The 19,861-nt window shown below is 42.7% G+C and overlaps 1 protein-coding gene across 7 annotated transcripts in view; it reads left to right on the top strand.

Annotated features, from left to right (window-relative positions):
- SAMD11 (sterile alpha motif domain containing 11) overlaps nt 1-19,861 on the top strand; it is a 207,975-nt gene that overhangs the window by 141,292 nt on the left and 46,822 nt on the right. For all 7 annotated transcript variants that reach the window (XM_040325953.1, XM_040325952.1, XM_040325950.1 and 4 more), the window contains exons 6-7: nt 14,675-14,767; nt 18,879-19,040. In XM_040325953.1, the coding sequence (XP_040181887.1) occupies nt 14,675-14,767; nt 18,879-19,040 (255 nt within the window). The remainder of the gene's footprint in view (nt 1-14,674; nt 14,768-18,878; nt 19,041-19,861) is intronic.

The following is a 19,861-nucleotide window of genomic DNA, read 5'->3' on the forward strand; positions in this document are numbered from 1 at the left end:
TTATTACTTCTGGAGTCTAAAGTGACAGGCAGCATTTGATTGGTTGTTGAAGGCAGCACCCCAACCTTCCTTCAGTTGACTACATACAAAATGCCTGATGAGATCTGTAGCATTATAGTCCATGACATTTCTGCATTTTCAGAGAAAACTGTAAAAAAAACATGCATTTTGAGAACCCAATGGGGTGTAATCTGTTCTTCATTGCTGGGGGATGATGGAAAAACTCCTAATGTGTTCACACCGGCACATCTAATAGTGATACAGGATATCCTGGTCTCACCTGTGAGGCAGAACAGCACAGCGTGTTTGTTTAATGCTGAATTAGGCGGCACATGACAACCCAGAGGACATTGTACACCGTGTCATCATTTTATAGTGAGGGAGGAGGTGTGAGTGTTCCTTTTGAAATCCATTATTAATCTGTACCTAAATCTTTGCCAGAGCAGGTTATAGAATACAGGTCCTGAGCATTGTGGAGCACATGTCCTACCTTTCCTATGTCAGCCTGTCCCTGCTGATGTTTCAAAATGTAAGCTCCTGACCTAAGTTTGCGATACAAGGCATATAGGATCTTAAAATTGGGATTCTTCCGTCTAATTTGACTTTCACACACCTACATTGTTGCTTGTTAAATGCTAACTTTTTCTTAAAGTCCTAGAGGACAATTTGACACAGACTATGGGATTTTTCAGTCCAATACAAGTGGTCATTTAAGGAGGAAAGGAAATGCGATTTGCATTGCGTTCAATACAGAAACCTGAGAGACTGGTAGAATATTTTAGGTACACTGGCTACCTAATTATAGGGATTTTTTTCACCCCGTTTTTTGCAACTCTTATGCCCTGTACACACGATTGGTCCATTCGATGAAAACGGTCTGATGGAACGTTTTCATCGGTTAACCGATGAAGCTGACTGATGATCAGTCGTGCCTACACACCATCAGTTAAAAAAACGATCGTGTCAGAACGCGGTGACGGAAAACACTACGACGTGCTGAAAAAAAATGAAGTTCAATGCTTCCAAGCATGCGTCGACTTGATTCTGAGCATGCATGGATTTTTAACCGATGGACGTGCCTACTAACGATCAGATTTTTTCTATCGGTTAGGTATCCATTGGTTAAATTTAAAACAAGATAGTTTTTTTTTTAACCTATGGATAAATAACCGGTGGGGCCCACACACGATCGGTTTGGTCCGATGAAAACTGTCCATCAGACCGTTCTCATCGTGTGTACGCGGCATTACTAATATCATCCCTTTATTCTGGTGAAGACTTACCTACATGGGTAGCCATGGTCAGTATAGAGAGACACAAACTAATGGTGGTTGCTGCTTGACCATATCATTTGTAACATAACAAGAAAGATCCAGGACCACCCTGTTATTGTTGAAGTCACAACTGACCTGAGACACATTTGTTGATTGACGCAAAAAATTCTCCCTTGCTCTTTGGCTGAATTGACCACAATGAGATTTTCAGAGGTGCTTGAAAATTTCTGTGACCATTTGCAAACACTATATTCAACAAGCACCGACTGTCGTGGTCTGCAAGCCTCTAGACGTAGGTATAGTAGGAAGAATGAGAGAACTTTGTAAGCATTGGCTATGTGGTCTGAGAGAGGAGTGCCCCTTTACACTGGTTTATGCAATAACATATATGGGTTTTACAAACTCACATAGGTGTTCTTGTTTTCTGCTTCTGAAACCGAGAATCCCAACTAAGGAGAAAATGGATTTGTGCTTCCTGGTGCAGGAACACAGTGAATTAATTGCTACCTTGCTGTCTATGTTTAAGCAAACCCAAGACCACTGGCATTATAAGGAATGTCGTGGTTAATATTTTGAAACAAATTTTTTTTTTCCCCATCCCTCGTTAAAGTTAGATTGTTAGCTCTTGTGGCAGGTGATTGATTTTTTTTTCCTTTGCTGCTATCCCTGTGCTTGATGAGATGGATGTGGCGCTTGGCTATCTGTGCAATCAGCGTGACAGGAATGTCAGCTTCACCTGGCTCTGTGGATGCAGCTGCACGGCAGGGCGTGAAAAGCTCACCCCACTGCACACAGGAGAGAAGCGCTGAGACACGTTGACAAGGGGGAAGCTAGCTGTGAAAAAACGGAGGCAGAGTGAGTGATAAAACCAGACATTCACAGCATGGAAAGCGGAAGGCAAGGAGAGCTACAGAATGGATGCATGTGACATATACTCCAATAAAGTGCATGCTTAACACATTTTTACAGGATAAAGCGAATGAGCTGCTACAGGGATTTGTTTGGTAAATACAGTCAAGGGGATTGTGGGACTGAGACCGTGTTAGGTACAGATAGTCTAATTCGTGCCGGTACTGACGGTCCCAGCCCTCTTGATGGAATGCATTAATACCAGTAGACCTCTCTGAGTAAGGCATTCTGATTGGCTATGTAGTTGCATCAATAGGGATTTGTCAGCTTTTAAGGTTTTACTATTGCATATTTACCAATTGTCAATGGTTGAATGGAGAACTCTGGGCACAACAAAAATATTTCCATCATTCAAACAGTTAAAAAGTTCTGTTTCCTAAAATGCACCACATCTAAGGTCTGGTAATCTGCAATATGTTCAGTTTAAGTTTAGATATATAATTTAAAGGTATATTCAAAGTAATGCACTCAGAAAATGTGCATTTATTACTTTTTTCCTGCAAAACAACTATAATCAGTGGATTGCATATGCAATATGCCGGCTCCCACAGGCTATTCCTGTAACTGAAATTGTGCTCTACCGAGAACTATGAGTCCCTCATAAGTGGGGGGACTTAAATGAGTTGTAAAGGCAGAAGGTTTTATATCCTAATGCATTAAGATAACAACCTTCTATGTGTAGCCAACGCCCCCGCCCCCCCCCACCAGCATCACCTAATTATCTTCTTGAGACTATTCTCTCTCCAGCGATGTCCACAATCCCCTCGGCCATCCAGTACACTCCTCCTAATTGGCTGAAACAGAGCAGTGGTGCTATTGGCTCTCTTAGCTGTCAGTCAGCCAATCAGGGGGCAGTGTCAGAGTTCCATGTCTGAATGGATACACGGAGCTCTGACTCGGCTTGGGTGACCCCTATAGCATGCTGCTGACTGTGGGGGCACTCAAAGGAGGGAGGGGCCAGGAGCAGCAAAGAGGGACCCGAGAAGACGAGGCTTCAGAAGATCCAGGCTGCTCTGTGTAAAACAAACTGCACTGAGGAGATAAGTATAACATGTTTGTTATTTTTATTTTATTTTTTAAACAAGCCTTTACAATCACTTTAAAGTTTATCACATTCATCTGTGTACCTGAAAAAAAAAACTTTAATATTATCTGTAATCAGAAAGCAAGACAAACCGATACACAGAGCTGATAAAATCCCTAGAAAGTAATATGATCTGCTGCCAGCTTTGGTTCTGCAGTCCAAGTTTACAGAAGGCTGCCCCTGTTTGTTGCCATGAAGCCCAAATCCTGTACCTTGGGACAAAATGTGGCATGTGAAAAGTCCATCTTTATTTTTAAAATGCAATTTTTTTGTATTGTATTTTTAACAGATGTCAGATTTTATCAGGTGGCAGCTATGTGCTGTATGGTATCCAGGCTTACCAGCTTGGGGTTCAGAGCACAGAGGGACTGAGCCGCAGTTCTACTGTGTGCAACGCCTCTGTGTTTCTCTGAAGCCCTCTTCAGGCAGATAACTGAAGGATAACTCATGTAAGTGTGTCAAAAATCTTGCTGGCATGTCTGTGTCTGTTCATTTATTCCGCTGATTCTTCTCTTGCTCCTTCCAATGGATCACATTGCCACCTTTTATTCCGCAGCCTCCCTGGCTTCAGCCTGATTGTCAGTTGTGCTGTCTAGAGATGACAGGGTGAGAGGTAAACATCCACCTTTTATGCCGTCTCCTTCCACTATTCAGCCACTTTACTCTGCTGTCATATTCCTGGCAACCTTTTACCCCTTTCTCACTGATGGACATGCTGGGCCCACGTTTACATTCTCAAGGATTAATTGAATGAACTAGTGTTAAGGTCTTTAAAATATGACAGTTCTGTGACCCTTGCATGCAAAGTTGGTAGTTTTTCAAATATCATGACAATAGAATATCACAAGATGAGTAAAGGGTGTGAGCTGGGATCATCGTGACACTACTCCGTCCTTCCTGGTCTTGACTCTTGCAGCCTGTCTTAATTATTTTTCTTGGTTCTGCTACTTAGGGGTTTCTCTATAGTCGTTTTGTAAATGTTTGCAATTAAAAAGAATAAAGCCAGTGACCAAACTCTGTATGTTGGTATTGAATACAGATATAATCATTGGACACAGCAGCATGAAAACAACGAACAAAACGGCAAATTGCATGAAAACAGAGGTCTGAATTGGTTGTACTAAGATTTGGGTTATAACCCCTCGGATGTACTTAAAATTTCCAAGTCTGTAGACCTGATCCTAAAAGAGTCTCCCCAAGGCTTCCTGAAGCGTATTACCTTCTGCGCCTGTAGAATGATTAATATGTCCTTGCTCTCACATAACTGAAATACATTAAACTTTTATCGTTTTCCTTGGACCACATATATCAACACAAGTGTTCAAGATGCTGGTGGGGCATGTAGTTGAAGCAAATAAGTGTATGTGATTTTTCTACAGGGCCGGGCCTGTATATGGCTGTTTGCATGTCACACTCTTCTGTGCCGTTGTCATTTTGTGCATATTCCATCCTTCAAATATGAATATTCAATTGTACATGTAGCTTCATATACGCATGAATGTGTGTGTGTGTGTGTGTGTATAGGCAATTGATCTGTATGCTTGAACCGTTTTTAACCCAACTGTGTGTGTGTGTGTTATAAGCACATTTATTAGTCTGTAAGAATTCATAGTACATATGCATGCACACAAGAGTTTGAAGGAGTGTATAAATAAATAAGCTACAAACCGTATGTCCGCTTTTTCATCTATCCGTTTGCGGATGAAAAAGGGACATACATTGGTCCCTATGTGATTGCGGGTGTCAGCGGATAAACATCCGCTGACACCCGTAATCGTCTGCCTCCGCAAACATCCAATTTTGCAGACGGAAGAAGATCCTATTCTTTTCTTCCGTCATCGGATCGGATGAACACGGACATACGGTCCGCGTTCATCCGGTCCCACCATAGGGGAGAGCGGAGAAAAGACAGGGCGGCCCCTGCACAGTGTGCAGAGACCGCCCTGTCATCTGCCGGCTCAGCGGGGATCAACGGAGCGATCCCAGCTGAGCTTACGGACATACGGAGGCGGATCATTACTGATCCGCCCCGTGTGAAAGGGGCCTAAGGGCCCAAAAAAATGGTGTGGTATTTTGTGGGTCCTAAAAAATAAAATGGTTCTTCCAGTGAAAGACATATCTAACCTTGGGATCTCAAAAGCATTGAGGCTCACAAGCTCAAGGCTAGGAAACATCCTGATTAGCTGGCCTTATGCAAAAATAATAATTGAATTCACATCACTGAGATACATTTAAAACAATTTAGTTTTTTTATAATTGCAACTAAAATTCTGCTTTCATTTCTCTAGCACAGACAAGCCAATTTCTGATAAGTGTTATGGAGAACACCATGGGCCAGATCCACATCGCGAGTACGCCGGCGTATCTACTGATACGCCGGCTTACTTTCAAATTACCTGCGTCGTATCTTTAGTTTGAATCCTCAAACCAAGATACGACGGCTTCTGGGTTCGATCCGACAGGCGTACGGCTTCGTACGCCTTCGGATCGTAGGTGCAATACTTCGGCGCCCGCTGGGTGGAGTTTGCATCGTTTCCGCGTCGGGTATGCAAATGAGCTTTTTCCGACGATCCACAAACGTACACGCGGCCGTCACATTCTCTTACGTCGTCTTTAGTCGTCTTTTTCCGGCGTATAGTTAAAGCTGCTATTTTGCGGCGTATAGATAGACTTGCCATGTTAAAGTATGGCCGTCTTTCCCGCGTCAAAATTTGAATTTTTTTTCTTTTTGAGTAAGTCGTCCGTGAATAGGGATTGACGTAAGTCATGTCTAAGTTCAAAAAATGATGTCGTTGCGAAGTCATTTCGCGCAAAGCACGGCGGGAAATTTAGAAACGGAGCATGCACAGTTCAATCGGCGTGGGGACGTGCTTCATTTAAATGAATCACGCCCCCTACCCGCTGATTTGAATTCCGCCGCCAGAAATACACTACGCCGCCGTAACTTGCGGCGCAAAATCTTTGAGGATTTGAAAGTACGCCAGGAAAGGTACGGCGGCGTAGCGTATCTCTGATACGCGGCGCAAGTGTAAATGTCTGTGGATCTGGCCCCATAACTTTATATTTACTCCAGGGCATACAGGTTAGCTGTAGGCCTATATAGGCGGTCCCTGGGTTTCAAACAAGATAGGGACTGAATCAAATTTTTTTGTAAGTCGGTAAAATACATTTTTAGGTGCAACTTAGGCCTGTGCAGTGATGTGGAATATTTCAGGTGCTTCTGAGCATGCAGCCGTATTATTTTGGGCTCTTATGGCCATGTAGTACTGCAGTGTAGGACGTGTCTGGCACTGCGGGATAGCTGGTTGGCGGTATATGGGACCAGCGTGGAGCACAAATGGCTGGCAGTGATGTCACGCCACCTCCGTTCATAGGTAGGAGTCATTCGCAACTCGGATGTTCATAACTCAGGGACTGCCTGTACTACACATTTGTACAAGTCACCTATTTCTACAGTCTTTGTGTAAGTAAAGCCAAAACTTTTTCTTTTGCTTTATTAGAACACCTGTCGGTTTTTGTCACTGTCTGAGCCCTTGTTGGGAAGATTGACCCTCTCCATTTGTCCTATTTACTGTCATCAGAAGTTAAAGGGGGAAAAAAATCCCACATTTTGAGTTGACATGAGAACAGTAATAGAGGGGAAATCTTCCAATGGGGACATTGTTCTGGTGACCCTGGGATTTCCTCACTTTGGAGGGATTTCTCCCATTTCCTGTTTTGGCTATGGGACAGGAAGTGAGGGAAATCTCCCCTATAAGACACATATGGCAAAAATAAAATGTGACAATTGTTATAACCCACGCTTACTCTATCCAAAACGAATAATAAAAATTGCCCTCAGTTACACTTAAGAAAAAAATCAATGAAAGCAACGTAATGCACACTGTATGGAGATTTTTGCAGCCAATTGCAGCAATCCACAGCCAGTTGCACAAGAATTGTTTCTGTAGTTTAGCCCACACTGTTCTCAGACCCTTAGTCTGAATGTATCTTATCACCTTTACACCAGAGACTGAATTATCCCTTTCTTCCTTTTCACTCTTTTTTGCACTCTATTTTTCTTTGCTTTATTCTTTGTCATCTTTTATTACTCGCTCTGTTTATGTTTCCCTTGCCCCATTTCTTTTATATGGTTATTATTATTCCCTCTCTCTACGCATTCACTCCCTCCCCTCTTCTCCTGTGTATTTGCTTCGCACCCCCTCATTTTTTTCCCACCCTCTCTCCGTGGTCCTCAGGAAGGAGACAGTTTGAAAGCTTTCCGCTTCGCTCTGGGCAGAGTCTCCGCTTTCCGAGCCAATCAGTGGCAGCTCTTCAACCCCAGTGGGGCTCGGCAAACATTAGATCAATAAGTTATTAGCACCATTCTGTCAGCTGTAATGTGGAGATTGATTGTGCGGCAGGCCCTGGTTTGCTGGCTGCCACTTCCCCTGCCTGATGAAGATGACAGATTAAGGGAATAAGAGAAAGGAATTAAGAAGTCTGTGCCGTCAGACGTGTCACAGACAGGAGATACGGCGGCCTCTCTGAGCGTTTGTGCCAAAATCTGCCGTTTGCACTTTAGGGGCACTTCACACAGTGATAGGCTCAGTGGCAGAGCTCTCTAAAGTCACTTTGGTTAAGTGCTGCATCATTAACTGGGCACAGGCAAGATATGCCACTGCCGCCTTCTAATGCTGCTTCCTGTAGCTGTGTTTGCCCTGCAGGTTGCTGTTTAATAGCAGAGAGAGCTCCAGAGAGGAGGAAAGGGAATGAGAAGACGGCGGCAAAAAGTAACAGCCAAAGAGACAAAGGGGAGAAAAAGAGATATCTAGATCAAGGGGAATAGGATAAAGGGAATAGACTGAAGAAGACAAAGAGAAATCATATGGGATGCTGGGGAAGGGAACATAGCTTCTAGCTGGAGCGCTGTTCCCGCTGATTTGTTTAACATACTAATGCAGGTCTCGAGTCCATGCTTTATCTAAATTTAAGTGCCTTGGTGTCTTTATCTCAATGAATTCACACTCTTCCAAACTTAGGGGATATATCTGAATTGTTGCCCTATTTATTAAAGTTTATCTGCAGCCAAATACATTTTTTAGGTTTGCATAGAGTAGGGAATGGTTGGAATTGGTCAGGTTTGTATTGCTGTTCCTACTAGAAATCTTCTCTCTGTATTTGGCCTTGTATTCATTGTCACCAGGAATAAAGTGCTGAAAAATCTTCCAGTGGGATTACCTGTTGTGATGACATGTGCCTAAAAGCCCATAGACACAATTGGACTTTTTCACAACAACGGTCCGACGGACGTGTTTTATCGGACAATCCCACCGTGTGTATGCCCCATTGGACAACTGTTTTCGTTTTTTTAACGGACAAATGTTCGCTGTGAATGCTCTCAAACTTTTCGACAACAAATGTCCGATGGAGGATAATCCGATTGCATGTACACAAGTCCATGGACTAAAGTCCAAAGTACAAACACGCATGCTCAGAACCAATGCTAAACATCAGCCAACAATAGCAGAAGTTGCCCAAAGGGTGGCAGTAAAGAGCTGAAAAAACACTTGATTTGGTGAAAGTTAAAAATGTAGTACCCTTTCACTGTCCGGTTAGAAGGCTGGGGATGAAGAGAGAACACCACTGTATTCCTTAATTGTAAGAGGTGTCTTCCACCTGACCATGCTATGTGAGATGTAAATTGACAGGTAAAACAGCTCAAATATACTGTATGTATTCCATGTGTGTTTCTAGCAGTTTTCCTAGAGTTTATCTTTGGATATTACAGGTCCAGGCTGTCTTTCCCTATGCTGGAGAAAGTACCCTATGCACTACTGTACAGTAATAACACATATGCTAAAGCTGAATTCCAAAAAGTGCCAGCACACTGTGAGTTAAGTCCAATGAGGTGCTAGATATCTCCTGAACTTATCTCTATTGTTTATATCTGACAGGTTTATGGCTCTGAGCATACACTGACAGTTTAGCTTTTCCCAGGAGTGCAATAAAACTGTTAGATGTAAATAATAGCGATAAGCCCAGAAAACATCATGCACCTCCTTGGGCTTAACTCATAGTATGCCTTTACTTTTTACAAAAAAGCTGAATTTCTGCAATTCAGCTTCTAACATCTCTTGTATAATTGAATGCCTTGTAACTGCCAGGATTCTTGTTGAATAATATAACAGTAAATTCAAGGTTATATAGTATCTGTAAATGCAAGAGTAAAACATTCTCCTAAAGCCAGCCTTTATGTAAAAAAACTTATTAAAGGGCAATATCTGTAAAACATGTTTTTTCGTCTTTTAAACTCAAGTCTGGAAGAGGTCCCGCTTGGAGAGGTTTATCCCTAATTGAATGCCTTCCCATTTCGGCAATCTGTGCACCAACCTTTGGCTTATCTCACAGGCAGCCATAAGGCTTACACAGTAACAAACAGAGAGCAGAGTTTCACAACAGCTTCTTGTAGGGTTCAGTGTAAGTATTGTTCATCCGTGTATAGAACACAATGCTCTGTGAGCAGGAAGCCATGGCAATGGTTCAGAATTCATGTCTGCTGTAGCAAATATATTGTTTACTTGTGGTTAGGTGCAAACGACGCACAAAACATTTCTATGTGAACGCCTTACTTTAAAGTGCCAGAATGCAGCTTTAGCTCTCAGTTACCAAGGGCCAGATTCACAGAAGAGATACGATGGCGTTTCTCTGAAACGCCGTCGTATCTCTCAGAGTATCTATGCGACTGATTCATAGAATCAGTTACGCATAGATAGCTCTTAGATCCGACAGGTGTAATTGACTTACACCGTCGGATCTTAGGATGCAGTACCTCTGCCGCCGCTGGGTGGAGTTTGCGTCATATTCCAGTGTCGGGTATGCAAATTAGCAGTTACGGCGATCCACGAAGGTTTTTCCCATCGTTACGTAGGCGCAAGTCTTAGTTTCATGTCGCAAAGTTAGGGCTGCTATTAACATGGTGTAAAATTACTCCACCATGTTAAAGTATGCTCGTCATTCCCGCGTCGCTTTTGAATTTTTTCTTTCCCGGCGTAAGTACGTTACGCACGTCGCGATTCACAAACACGTCGCGCCGCTGTATTTCGCGCACAGCACGTTGGGAAAATTGCGAACGGAGCATGCGCAGTACGTCCGGCGCGGGAGCGTGCCTAATTTAAATGGTACCCGCCCCATTTGAATTGGGCGGGCTTGCGCCGGACGTGTTTACGATACACCGCCGCAAGTTTACAGGCAAGTGCTTTGTAGATCGGGCACCAACACTGTAAACTTGCGGCGGTGTAACGTAAACAGGTTAGGCCAGAGAAGGCCAGAATTGGGAACCAGTGAGGACTTGGTCAGTCACATTATGAACACGCTTAATGGAAAAGCGCAAAGGAATGATATGATCAGTATGCTGCTGCTCCATCATTGTCCAATCAGCTGATCAAGGTCAGGTCGCTTGACCAACCTGTACTACTTTTAACTGTGTTTGGGGTCACAGATTTAGCTATGCTGTGTGGCATTTCCAGCATCTGCATTCTACCACTTTTCCCTTTAGTGATGACGTGGACCCTGCGAGCTTGCTGCCCATTAATTCAGGTTTGAATACTTTTGATATATTAAGCGCCCTCTGTGCTGTCCTATTTGGATTCCCAAACATACATTAATATGGGAAACCAAGGGCCAATTCAATAAATCATCTTAGAGATCTGGGACACTGTATCGTAATCATCAGAAGCAGCCAGAACCTACCCCTATCCCACACACATCTGCTGCACTCTGAGCCAATAAACACAAGCTGTTAAGAGACACCAGCCTGGGTGCAAAACAGGAATCTTTGGAGCCAAAAAGGTGTTGAGCTTATGCACGTTGTACAGAAATACCAAATATGCTCAGCTTGAAACATTATGTGTTTGAAGCTGTGCGTATTCAGTATTTCTGTACAATTTGGGGTGCTAATACGTCCACAGTAAATCGGTGGCGTGACTTAGATTTTGATTTACCAGACACCTTGGCACTGTGGACAGTGTGAATATTCATGAAAAGTAACTATCTTTTAGGAACCACTGGCCCCTTTCATCAGTGGTTTTTGTTTCTAGAGCCTTGACCGTTTATATTCTGATTAGTGCTAGTTTAGCCTGCACAGGAGACAATGAAGGTGTAGAAGACGAGCTGTGCAAATCGGGTACATGGAAACCTAAAATGCACACTTCCTGCTGTAACATTATGCAGTTATAGTATAGAAAACCTTGTGCTAAATATGGGCAAGACTGCTGCACTTTTACTACTCCTTGAATATGAGGAGGTGCTTAAAATACAATTGTTGATCCACATGAGACAGCGCATATCTTTTATATTTTGAGCACCATATTATGTAGTTAACCTTTATGCTTACCGCTGAATGTATTGTTTATGAAACAAAAATTTTAAATTAAGTTATCGTTTTGAAATTGATAAAGTATTGGAACTTGGGCCACAACATTTTTTTTCATTTTTAATAGCATGACGAAGGGATAGAACACCAGCAGGCTATCTGCGGTTCTGTTGGTGACATTTTACCTTCTGTCCCTGCATCACAAAAAAATTAAATGGCAATCGGCATGACAATAACCATGAAATCATAATATGTGTCATACCAATTTCATTTGTGAACAGCGCCACCATTGCCTGTAACAAAAATTCATTTTCAATTGCAGCACATAGCTATAAGGCCCCTTTCACATTGAGGCGGTTTTCATGCGGTACAGCGCTAAAAATAGCGCTGCTATACCGCATGAAAAAACCTGCCCTGTAGTGTTCAATGTGAAAGCCTGAAGGCTTTCACATTGAAGCGGTGCGCTAGCAGGAGCGCGCCAAAAGTCCTGCTAGCCGCATCTTTACCGCGGTATAGGAGCGGTGTGTTCACCGCGCCTTCCCATTGAAATCAATGGGAAAGCGCGGTAATACCGCGGTATTAACCCTTTTTCGGCCGCTAGCGGGGGTTAAAACCTCACCGCTAGCGCCCGAATATTGCGGTAAATACGACGTATAGCCGCGCTACAAATAGCGCGGCTATACCGTCACCGCGGCTCCACGCCTCAATGTGAAAGAGGCTTTAGGAACAAAACCGCTAACAAGTGTGTGCCGCCCCATTTGCTTGGAGTGGCCAGCCACTTGTTTACACCAAATGCCCCTTCTGTGCCAGACAGGCATGTCAATGGCATTCATCGATAACCTACTCTAATTATATCTTATTAGGGCCATTTTCTACAGCATTAAAATCTATTTCCCAGAATGTAAATTAATCTTTCTATGTCTCCTGTCTGACTCTGGCCAGGACCTCCAAAAACTATAAAATATAATAGGGATACCTTGAATGTTAACTTCAGCACTGCCCTTGGGCTCCACTATAATGGATATGCCGGATTGAGGTCTCCTGGGTCCAGTTAGCTAGGAGATGCCTTATTTGACATTATCAATATATGTCTCACTCATCTAAGGCTGGCAGGGTAATTCTGATGGAATAATGTGTAACTTTTCCCTATAATGGAATTGTGCTGTGCTCAATAAATGGTTATTTAATAATAATGAGGATAATATTTTATATAATGCTTTTCTCACTGGGGGACCCAAAGTGCTTCTCAAACTGGTGTTGGGGTATTTTAAGAGAAAGATTTGTCAGGTGTTGCTATAAGCCTATGTGAATAATTGGATGATTAATATGATAATCAGAAGTTAGTAGGAGGCTGGATGTTCTAGTATGAAGGGGTTAAGCCGGTGCGTCTGATTTCGGTATGTGCATGTCGGTGTGGGGAGGATGTCTGTGTGTGTTTCGGAGTGGGTGAGCGTGTCTGTGTGTGGGTAGTTTCTGGCTCAGTGTACAAGCCTGTAGGTTCCTGCCCTTCCTTGTCTGTAACGTTCCTGGCAGTGGCACCCGATGAAGGTTGCATGGAGATTTTCCAGTGTTTGCAGAATTCGTGACCAAGCATACCGTCTGCGACTTTGAACAAACTTCGCCTGTGCTTGTTTGTCTGTCCTTTATACCACCACAAAACAAACACTTGCTCTGCCTCGGAGACAGCCATAGCCAGTTGTTTCGTGTTTAACATATTAATTGCCAACTGCTTTTGGAACAGTATCGTAGTTCGTAGCTTTGTCCGCAGTTTGCAAAACTAACCAGCTATACGGCAGACTCTTCTTACCTGCATGGTTGAACTGCCATCCTCCTGTAATGACAATATTGTTTTCTTTGTATTTACTGAAATGCTCTTTAAAACATGCCAAAAATTTATATTCTAATTCACAAAATATATTTATTAAATGGATATTTAGCTTGTGATGGTCCATCTAAACGGCAGAGTATGATGAGCTGATGACAACAGCAACATGGGGCAAATATTAGCAACTATTCAGTTTGTGCTGGGATAGCAGCAGCCAGTGTAATGATCAGATTTGGTTTTAACAACTTTGATAAATGTTTACATTTTGTTTTAAATTCTATTTTTTAAGTTAATAATTTTTCATTTATGGGGCATGTTCTTTATACATATGTTAAGGTGCCATTCCTATAGAATGCTGTTGTGATTTATAATAGTGTAGGAAGATGAAGTAGCATGCTTTAATTTGCATTTACAGTCCAGAGGCACAGCTTGCCCTTTTAGTGGCGGGCTCACTTTTCCTGTAAGATGCTGCCTTCATTCTATAACAAGCCCTTGATAGATGAGAATGTGAAGCTTCCAATGACAGTCTGCCTCTTCCTTCCTGCCGCGTGTAGCTGCATCAGGCTTCCAGCCTCCCCCCAGCCACATAATAGGAGGCTATTGATTGGAAATCTGTGCAGGGGGACGCTGTAATTGTATATTAGATATTTGCGTTGGCTCGCAGAGCCTCACTAATGCAAGCACGTCTGACGTTTCCGTAGCATGCAGCAGAAGGGCAGAGGAGTGGTAGAGACAGGCAGGCACAGGAGGCGAGACAGCTGTGAAGACAGAGACAGCCAGAAGCAGAGGGGGAGAGAGAGAGAGCAGGCGTGTTAAAGAATCCTTGTTGAAAGGAAGCTGAGTAGAGAGAATCCCAGGCTTCTTCCCACTTGTTCTGCACCAGGGTTTGGGAGCTTTGGAAACACACAGGAGACAGATGATGAATCTCAGTAAGAACATCCTGCATTCAATATATTTATAGCTGGAAATGTTTCCATTGATCCTCTCTACAGGCGCACGGGCTGATCTGGGGAAGAACAAAATACACGTATATTGGGAGTTCGCTGCAAGTGGGCTTGTCTTATTATTACCTTTTTATGTCTTCTGTTTCTCCTTAACTCCTTTGCTGCCAATAGAACTTGCCTCAAACATCACATGTACAAATACAAAATGTGCTTTATGCTTTATGACGTTGTACTGTTATTTTATTGCCTCTAACCCGTGTCCTTTTGTTGTTCTCTTTTTTGTAGATGACTTTTTAGACAAGAAGCGAGAATGCTCTCCCAACAGTAACAGCGAGTGCCCAGTGGAAAGCAAGAAAGCCAGAAGCGAGTCTCCGAAGGGTAAGTGGCGCTTGCTGCGCTCCCTTAAAGCTAGCATTGGCAGAGTAGGGGGGGGGGGGGGCGAGACTGTGTATCCTGCAGAGGAGGCGTGGATGGAGGGAGGGAGAGTTGTCAAGGTGATGTGTTGTCAGAGTGTCAAAGTGGAGTGGGAGGGAGGAGGCAAAGGGCCACGGAGAGGATAAAAATGCCTCATTAGTCCACCCTTTCTTTGCTAGCAGGGACATTACTTCTCTGTGCCCTAATGATTTGCTCTGCATGCAGATGGGTGTTAATGAGGCGGCTAAAACTTTACATGATGTCAGCCCAGACATTAAGCAGTGATCCAATCCATTCCTAGCTGACAACAAGGAACTAGATGAGGAAGAGCATTGTCAGACTCTATGGCAGCTGCTTTTACTTAGTGGCTGTGTATGGGACTTGTGTAAGCTCTGTATCAACTCTACAACACTTCTTTTCCAGACTTTGCTATTTTACTTGATAAATATCAATGATTATTATTTTAAATATACAAAAGAAATTTAATTGAGATGCATTTGCATTTTGGGAATCCCCTAGTGCAAATGATTTTAGTATTTTGTATATGTAAAGGGAGAGGGCAAGATATAAATATACACTTTTCTGGATTTTTAACTAAATGATAGAAAACAAACATTTGTTGTAATGTGAGGTTGCTGGTGTGACACACAAACACACACATTTATTCTGATTTATATAATTTACTTTCAATCATCACTTCTTATCCTTGGCATTCCTTTTTGTGTTTTTTTACTAAAATCCATTCATCTTCATTGATCGTCACTTTGACTTAGTACCAGCCACACATTCTGCGTCTGAAAAAGTGACCACAACGAGGACTTTGGTTGCTAACGGAAAAGCCGATCTACTATATACTGAGCTTTGTTTTGTTTTCTTTAAGATTTTTTCATTTCTTTCCCACAAGAAATGGGATTCCACGAAATGCACTCTTGCCTCAGTCCGCACAGTGGTTAATTACACTGCGCTTGGAGCAGGGAAAAATGGAGATGAAAAAACATAGCAATTAATTCTCCAAGCTTCTGTTCACGCTACCAAACAAAATTAATCAGAAATAATTAGTGTTTTTATTTTTGGAGTCTCAGTAGATTCCTTCCTTTGTTTTGAGGTCTCCTTGAATCTTTCTCATTATAAGACTAACTTGGCACAATGAACCTAGTTGGTGGCCTTGAAATATTTTCTCCTTTTTAACTGTTTCACCGCCAAACACTTCTTGGTTGACACATTTATGGTAGAACCTATTGTGGCCATCTTCTGAGTGATAGAGCTTACATTGACTGTTCGGCCATTTGTATGTTCTTTCTATAAAATGTACCTTTGTCCACCTAAACAGAGAGGTGGGCTCATAATGGGGGGGCGTTTGCGTCAATTACATCAGTTTGAGATGCTTAAGAAATAAGAATGAGATAATAACCCATTATATTATAACTTCAATTACTTTTTTCTACTTTTGTTAATATTGAAATGATGGGAAATTGCAGATCTGGATAAACATATGTTTGCCATAGTGAATGCAGTAAAAGAGTTCACTTGGCAAGTGTATCAGATTCCTTCCATGACACCAACCAGGTCCAGGAGTGCGTCAACCCACTCATTACACACTTCCGTATTACCATTTTAACTGGTCCTAACAATGTTTCCTGTTGAACAAAATGTTGCATTCAACTTTTGGCTTTTGACAGTCTATTGACTTGTAGTGATTTTCCCAGCAGGGAGCGGGTTTCTCTGCGTTGAGGCAGAGTGCAGGGAGCGGGTTTCTCTGCGTTGAGGCAGAGTGCAGGGAGCGGGTTTCTCTGCGTTGAGGCAGAGTGCAGGGAGCGGGTTTCTCTGCGTTGAGGCAGAGTGCAGGGAGCGGGTTTCTCTGCGTTGAGGCAGAGTGCAGGGAGCGGGTTTCTCTGCGTTGAGGCAGAGTGTAGGGAGCGGGTTTCTCTGCGTTGAGGCAGAGTGTAGGGAGCGGGTTTCTCTGCGTTGAGGCAGAGTGCAGGGAGCGGGTTTCTCTGCGTTGAGGCAGAGAGCAGGGAGCGAGTTTCTCTGCGTTGAGGCAGAGTGTAACCAAAGAACAGGTACCGGATGCTTCCAGTCCCATAAATTCTGGGGGTGGATTTGTCCATCCTTTCACTGGCATACCATATGGCAGTTCTTCCATACCAGTCTTTCTAGTGTGAGCTGGGGAATCGAAAATTATTATAATTTGTATCATCCAGTTTTGAAATGATGCCAAATACAGACTTCAGAGTGTATCAAGGAGAAGACTACTATTATAGGCTTACTTTCATATGCTTACCACACGTTGACAATCTGTTTAATCCTCTTTAGATTTGCCAATAACTATGTAGTGGTAGTCCTTCTGAAGTAGATGTAAGTTAAATTATTAAGATGGGCCCTCTGAACTACATAGTTGGTCATAAATTTAAAGGCAATGTGTGAGAAAAGCTAAGCCGGCCAAAGGAGTGATTTTCTTTCCTGTAACCACGGGTTGCAGGAGAGAAAATGTATTGATTCCCCCATCAACACAGTCAGTGTTGATGAGGGAATCCGTCCCACTGAACCATTGTGCTCTTCCGGTTGTGGGCAGGGTGAGCCGTCCCTGCTGGGAGAACACAGTGACTGCTAGTGGCTATAATAGCTGCTAGCAATAATCGCAGACTGGTTGTACCCAAGTTGATCGATTAACTTGTGTACATTCAGCCTGTCCATACATGGTTCGAATCTCGGCTGGTCCTGGCTGAACCTGCCGCGATTCGAACTGACTATGGCTGGCTTTAGATGAAATTGGTTAGGGACTTGTAACTCTTCAGCAGTAAGGGGCACAGACTGCCATAGCTTACTAGATCCAAACTCCTCTAATCTGTCGCCACATTTGTTGCTTTTACAGTCCATGTCATTGTTTCCTCTGTTTTAGATTGTGAAGAATGAGGGGTAACTTTCTCAATACTTTTAGGGGTGCTGATATTTCAGTTCCTAACCTGAAGGACAATTCCCCCATTGTTTTTCCAGTCTTCCAAACTCAACAACCTTTCACAGGCTGAATAGATCAGTATTTGTCCTTTCAGTGACCCACGCCAACTTTTAGCTTAATGGGAAGACAGTGCAATAGCTGCTAATTGGCTGTGAAGGCCGTAGATTCTGCTTTGGTCACCAGATAATTGGTCTTCTTGTGAGTGAGAGAGGGGAAGACAGACGGACAGATGCTGCTGTCTAGCCTGTACATCACCACTCTGGTGCCTGCAGGAGATTTGGTTGGATCAATGTCCAGCCTTTGGCCATATTAGCTGGTAATGACCACTGCAGACACATGAAAGCTGCACTGAGCATGGTATTAGTGATGGCTGAGTCCACTCAAAGCTCCGGATCAGGTTTTGTCTGGGCTGCTAATGACTCCTATCTTAGCGTTTTCTCTTTTTTTCCTAATACAGGAAGAAAAGTAGATTACTCTGTCAGTATGCACACTTCCAGTCATCCCTAAATCTTTGTCAGCAAACGTGAAATCTTCCTTAACAACACCTGTCTTGTTGGGGATTTTAACAGCTCTCTATACTTCACAACATAAAGGTGAGGATAGGTGACATTGAACTGGTTCTGTAGATTGCCATGGCTTGCCAGGGGTTTAGTCTAAATCAAAGTAACTTGTGGAATGATTGAACTACATTGTAATTTTCTTAATGAAATACTAACCAAACCAGTGTTACATGGTATGCCCTGGAGCAGCCTTTTGATAGGCTGAATCAGCAGTCATGTAAACTATAGGGAAACAAAAACACCTAAACTAACACCAATAGATTCATCTCTTTATTTCGCTATATGTATTTTATATAAGTAACTCTTAAGCTTGAAAACATTTGCTGCCCTGTCAGTTGCCTAATCCCAATGCTGTCTCCTTGCTTCTCAGTGTGCACAACAGCATAAAAAAAGAGCCCAGTAATTGTCAGAGTTCACACGCTGGTCAAGCACTGCTTTAATAAAGAAATATGTAGGTTGCCATTGCTGTTTTTTTCTGACAGTGTTGGAAGATATGGAAACATTTTGCTATAGTTAACATTTTTATGTGGAGCGTACTTAATTGAACATTCTCTTACAGAAAACTCCCAGACTCCGTTGCTGGAAGAGCCATTGGCTCAAATGACCCCCGAGGAGCATTACAGACGCATGATGTCAGCACTTAATGAACACGGCAGCTTTGAGGAGCAGCAACAGCGGCTCTACCAGCTGGCAAACACCATGGCGGTCCCTACGCACAGTGGTAAGATTTAACATATAATTGCTATCCTTGGATACCTATTTACTTGCTGTAACCAACTAGAAAGAGAAACATTTGTTTACATAAATTACACAATGCGTGGCCAAGCCAGAGAGCTACTACACCTTAAAAAGGACTGTTCTGAATTATTTGTATTGAGTTCAATGGACAGCCATGTTATAGTTGCTTAGCATATACAACTGAATAAATGTTGCTGATTGGTTTATGTAAGATTATTAATATCTTTACTGTTTTACGAGCTGTTTAGGTATAATATAGTTATATTGGGATAATTCTGGACAAATCTTTAAACTGATTGGTGATGAATTCTAAGGGTGAAGGGTGGAGCCAATTACCAGGTAGGGTAGGCTTTGTCAAAAATCTTCATGTTTGAAAGTGTAGTATAGGTTTGAGTATTTTTAATATGCAAGTTTTTCTAACTCAATAGTTTTGTGTTCATGAGATGGAAGAAGTCTTCAAATAAGCAGATCCAGTCAGACATTTGCAGGCCTGGAGCCCAAACATGTAGGACAGTTATTGAATTGTATGTATGCTGCGTAGGCCATATTCCTCTCAATGTCACATTGTATGACTATTATATGGCACCTGGAACAGGGAGAAGGTGGTCTGATGGTCAGCCAGTTGTATAGGAAGGAAGCATGGTCTTGGTAGATTGTAATATTCGTGTTTTTGACTATTATCACCTCTGAAGGCCCATCTAGTGGTTGCAGCAGGACTCATGGAGACACAGTCACTTGAAGTAACACCAGCTGTTTTCACAGGGACAGGACCGTGATTCAGTGCACAGATTTTAATAAATCAAG

Source organism: Rana temporaria, chromosome 10 (genome assembly GCF_905171775.1).
Source record: "Rana temporaria chromosome 10, aRanTem1.1, whole genome shotgun sequence".
NCBI lineage: Eukaryota > Metazoa > Chordata > Amphibia > Anura > Ranidae > Rana > Rana temporaria.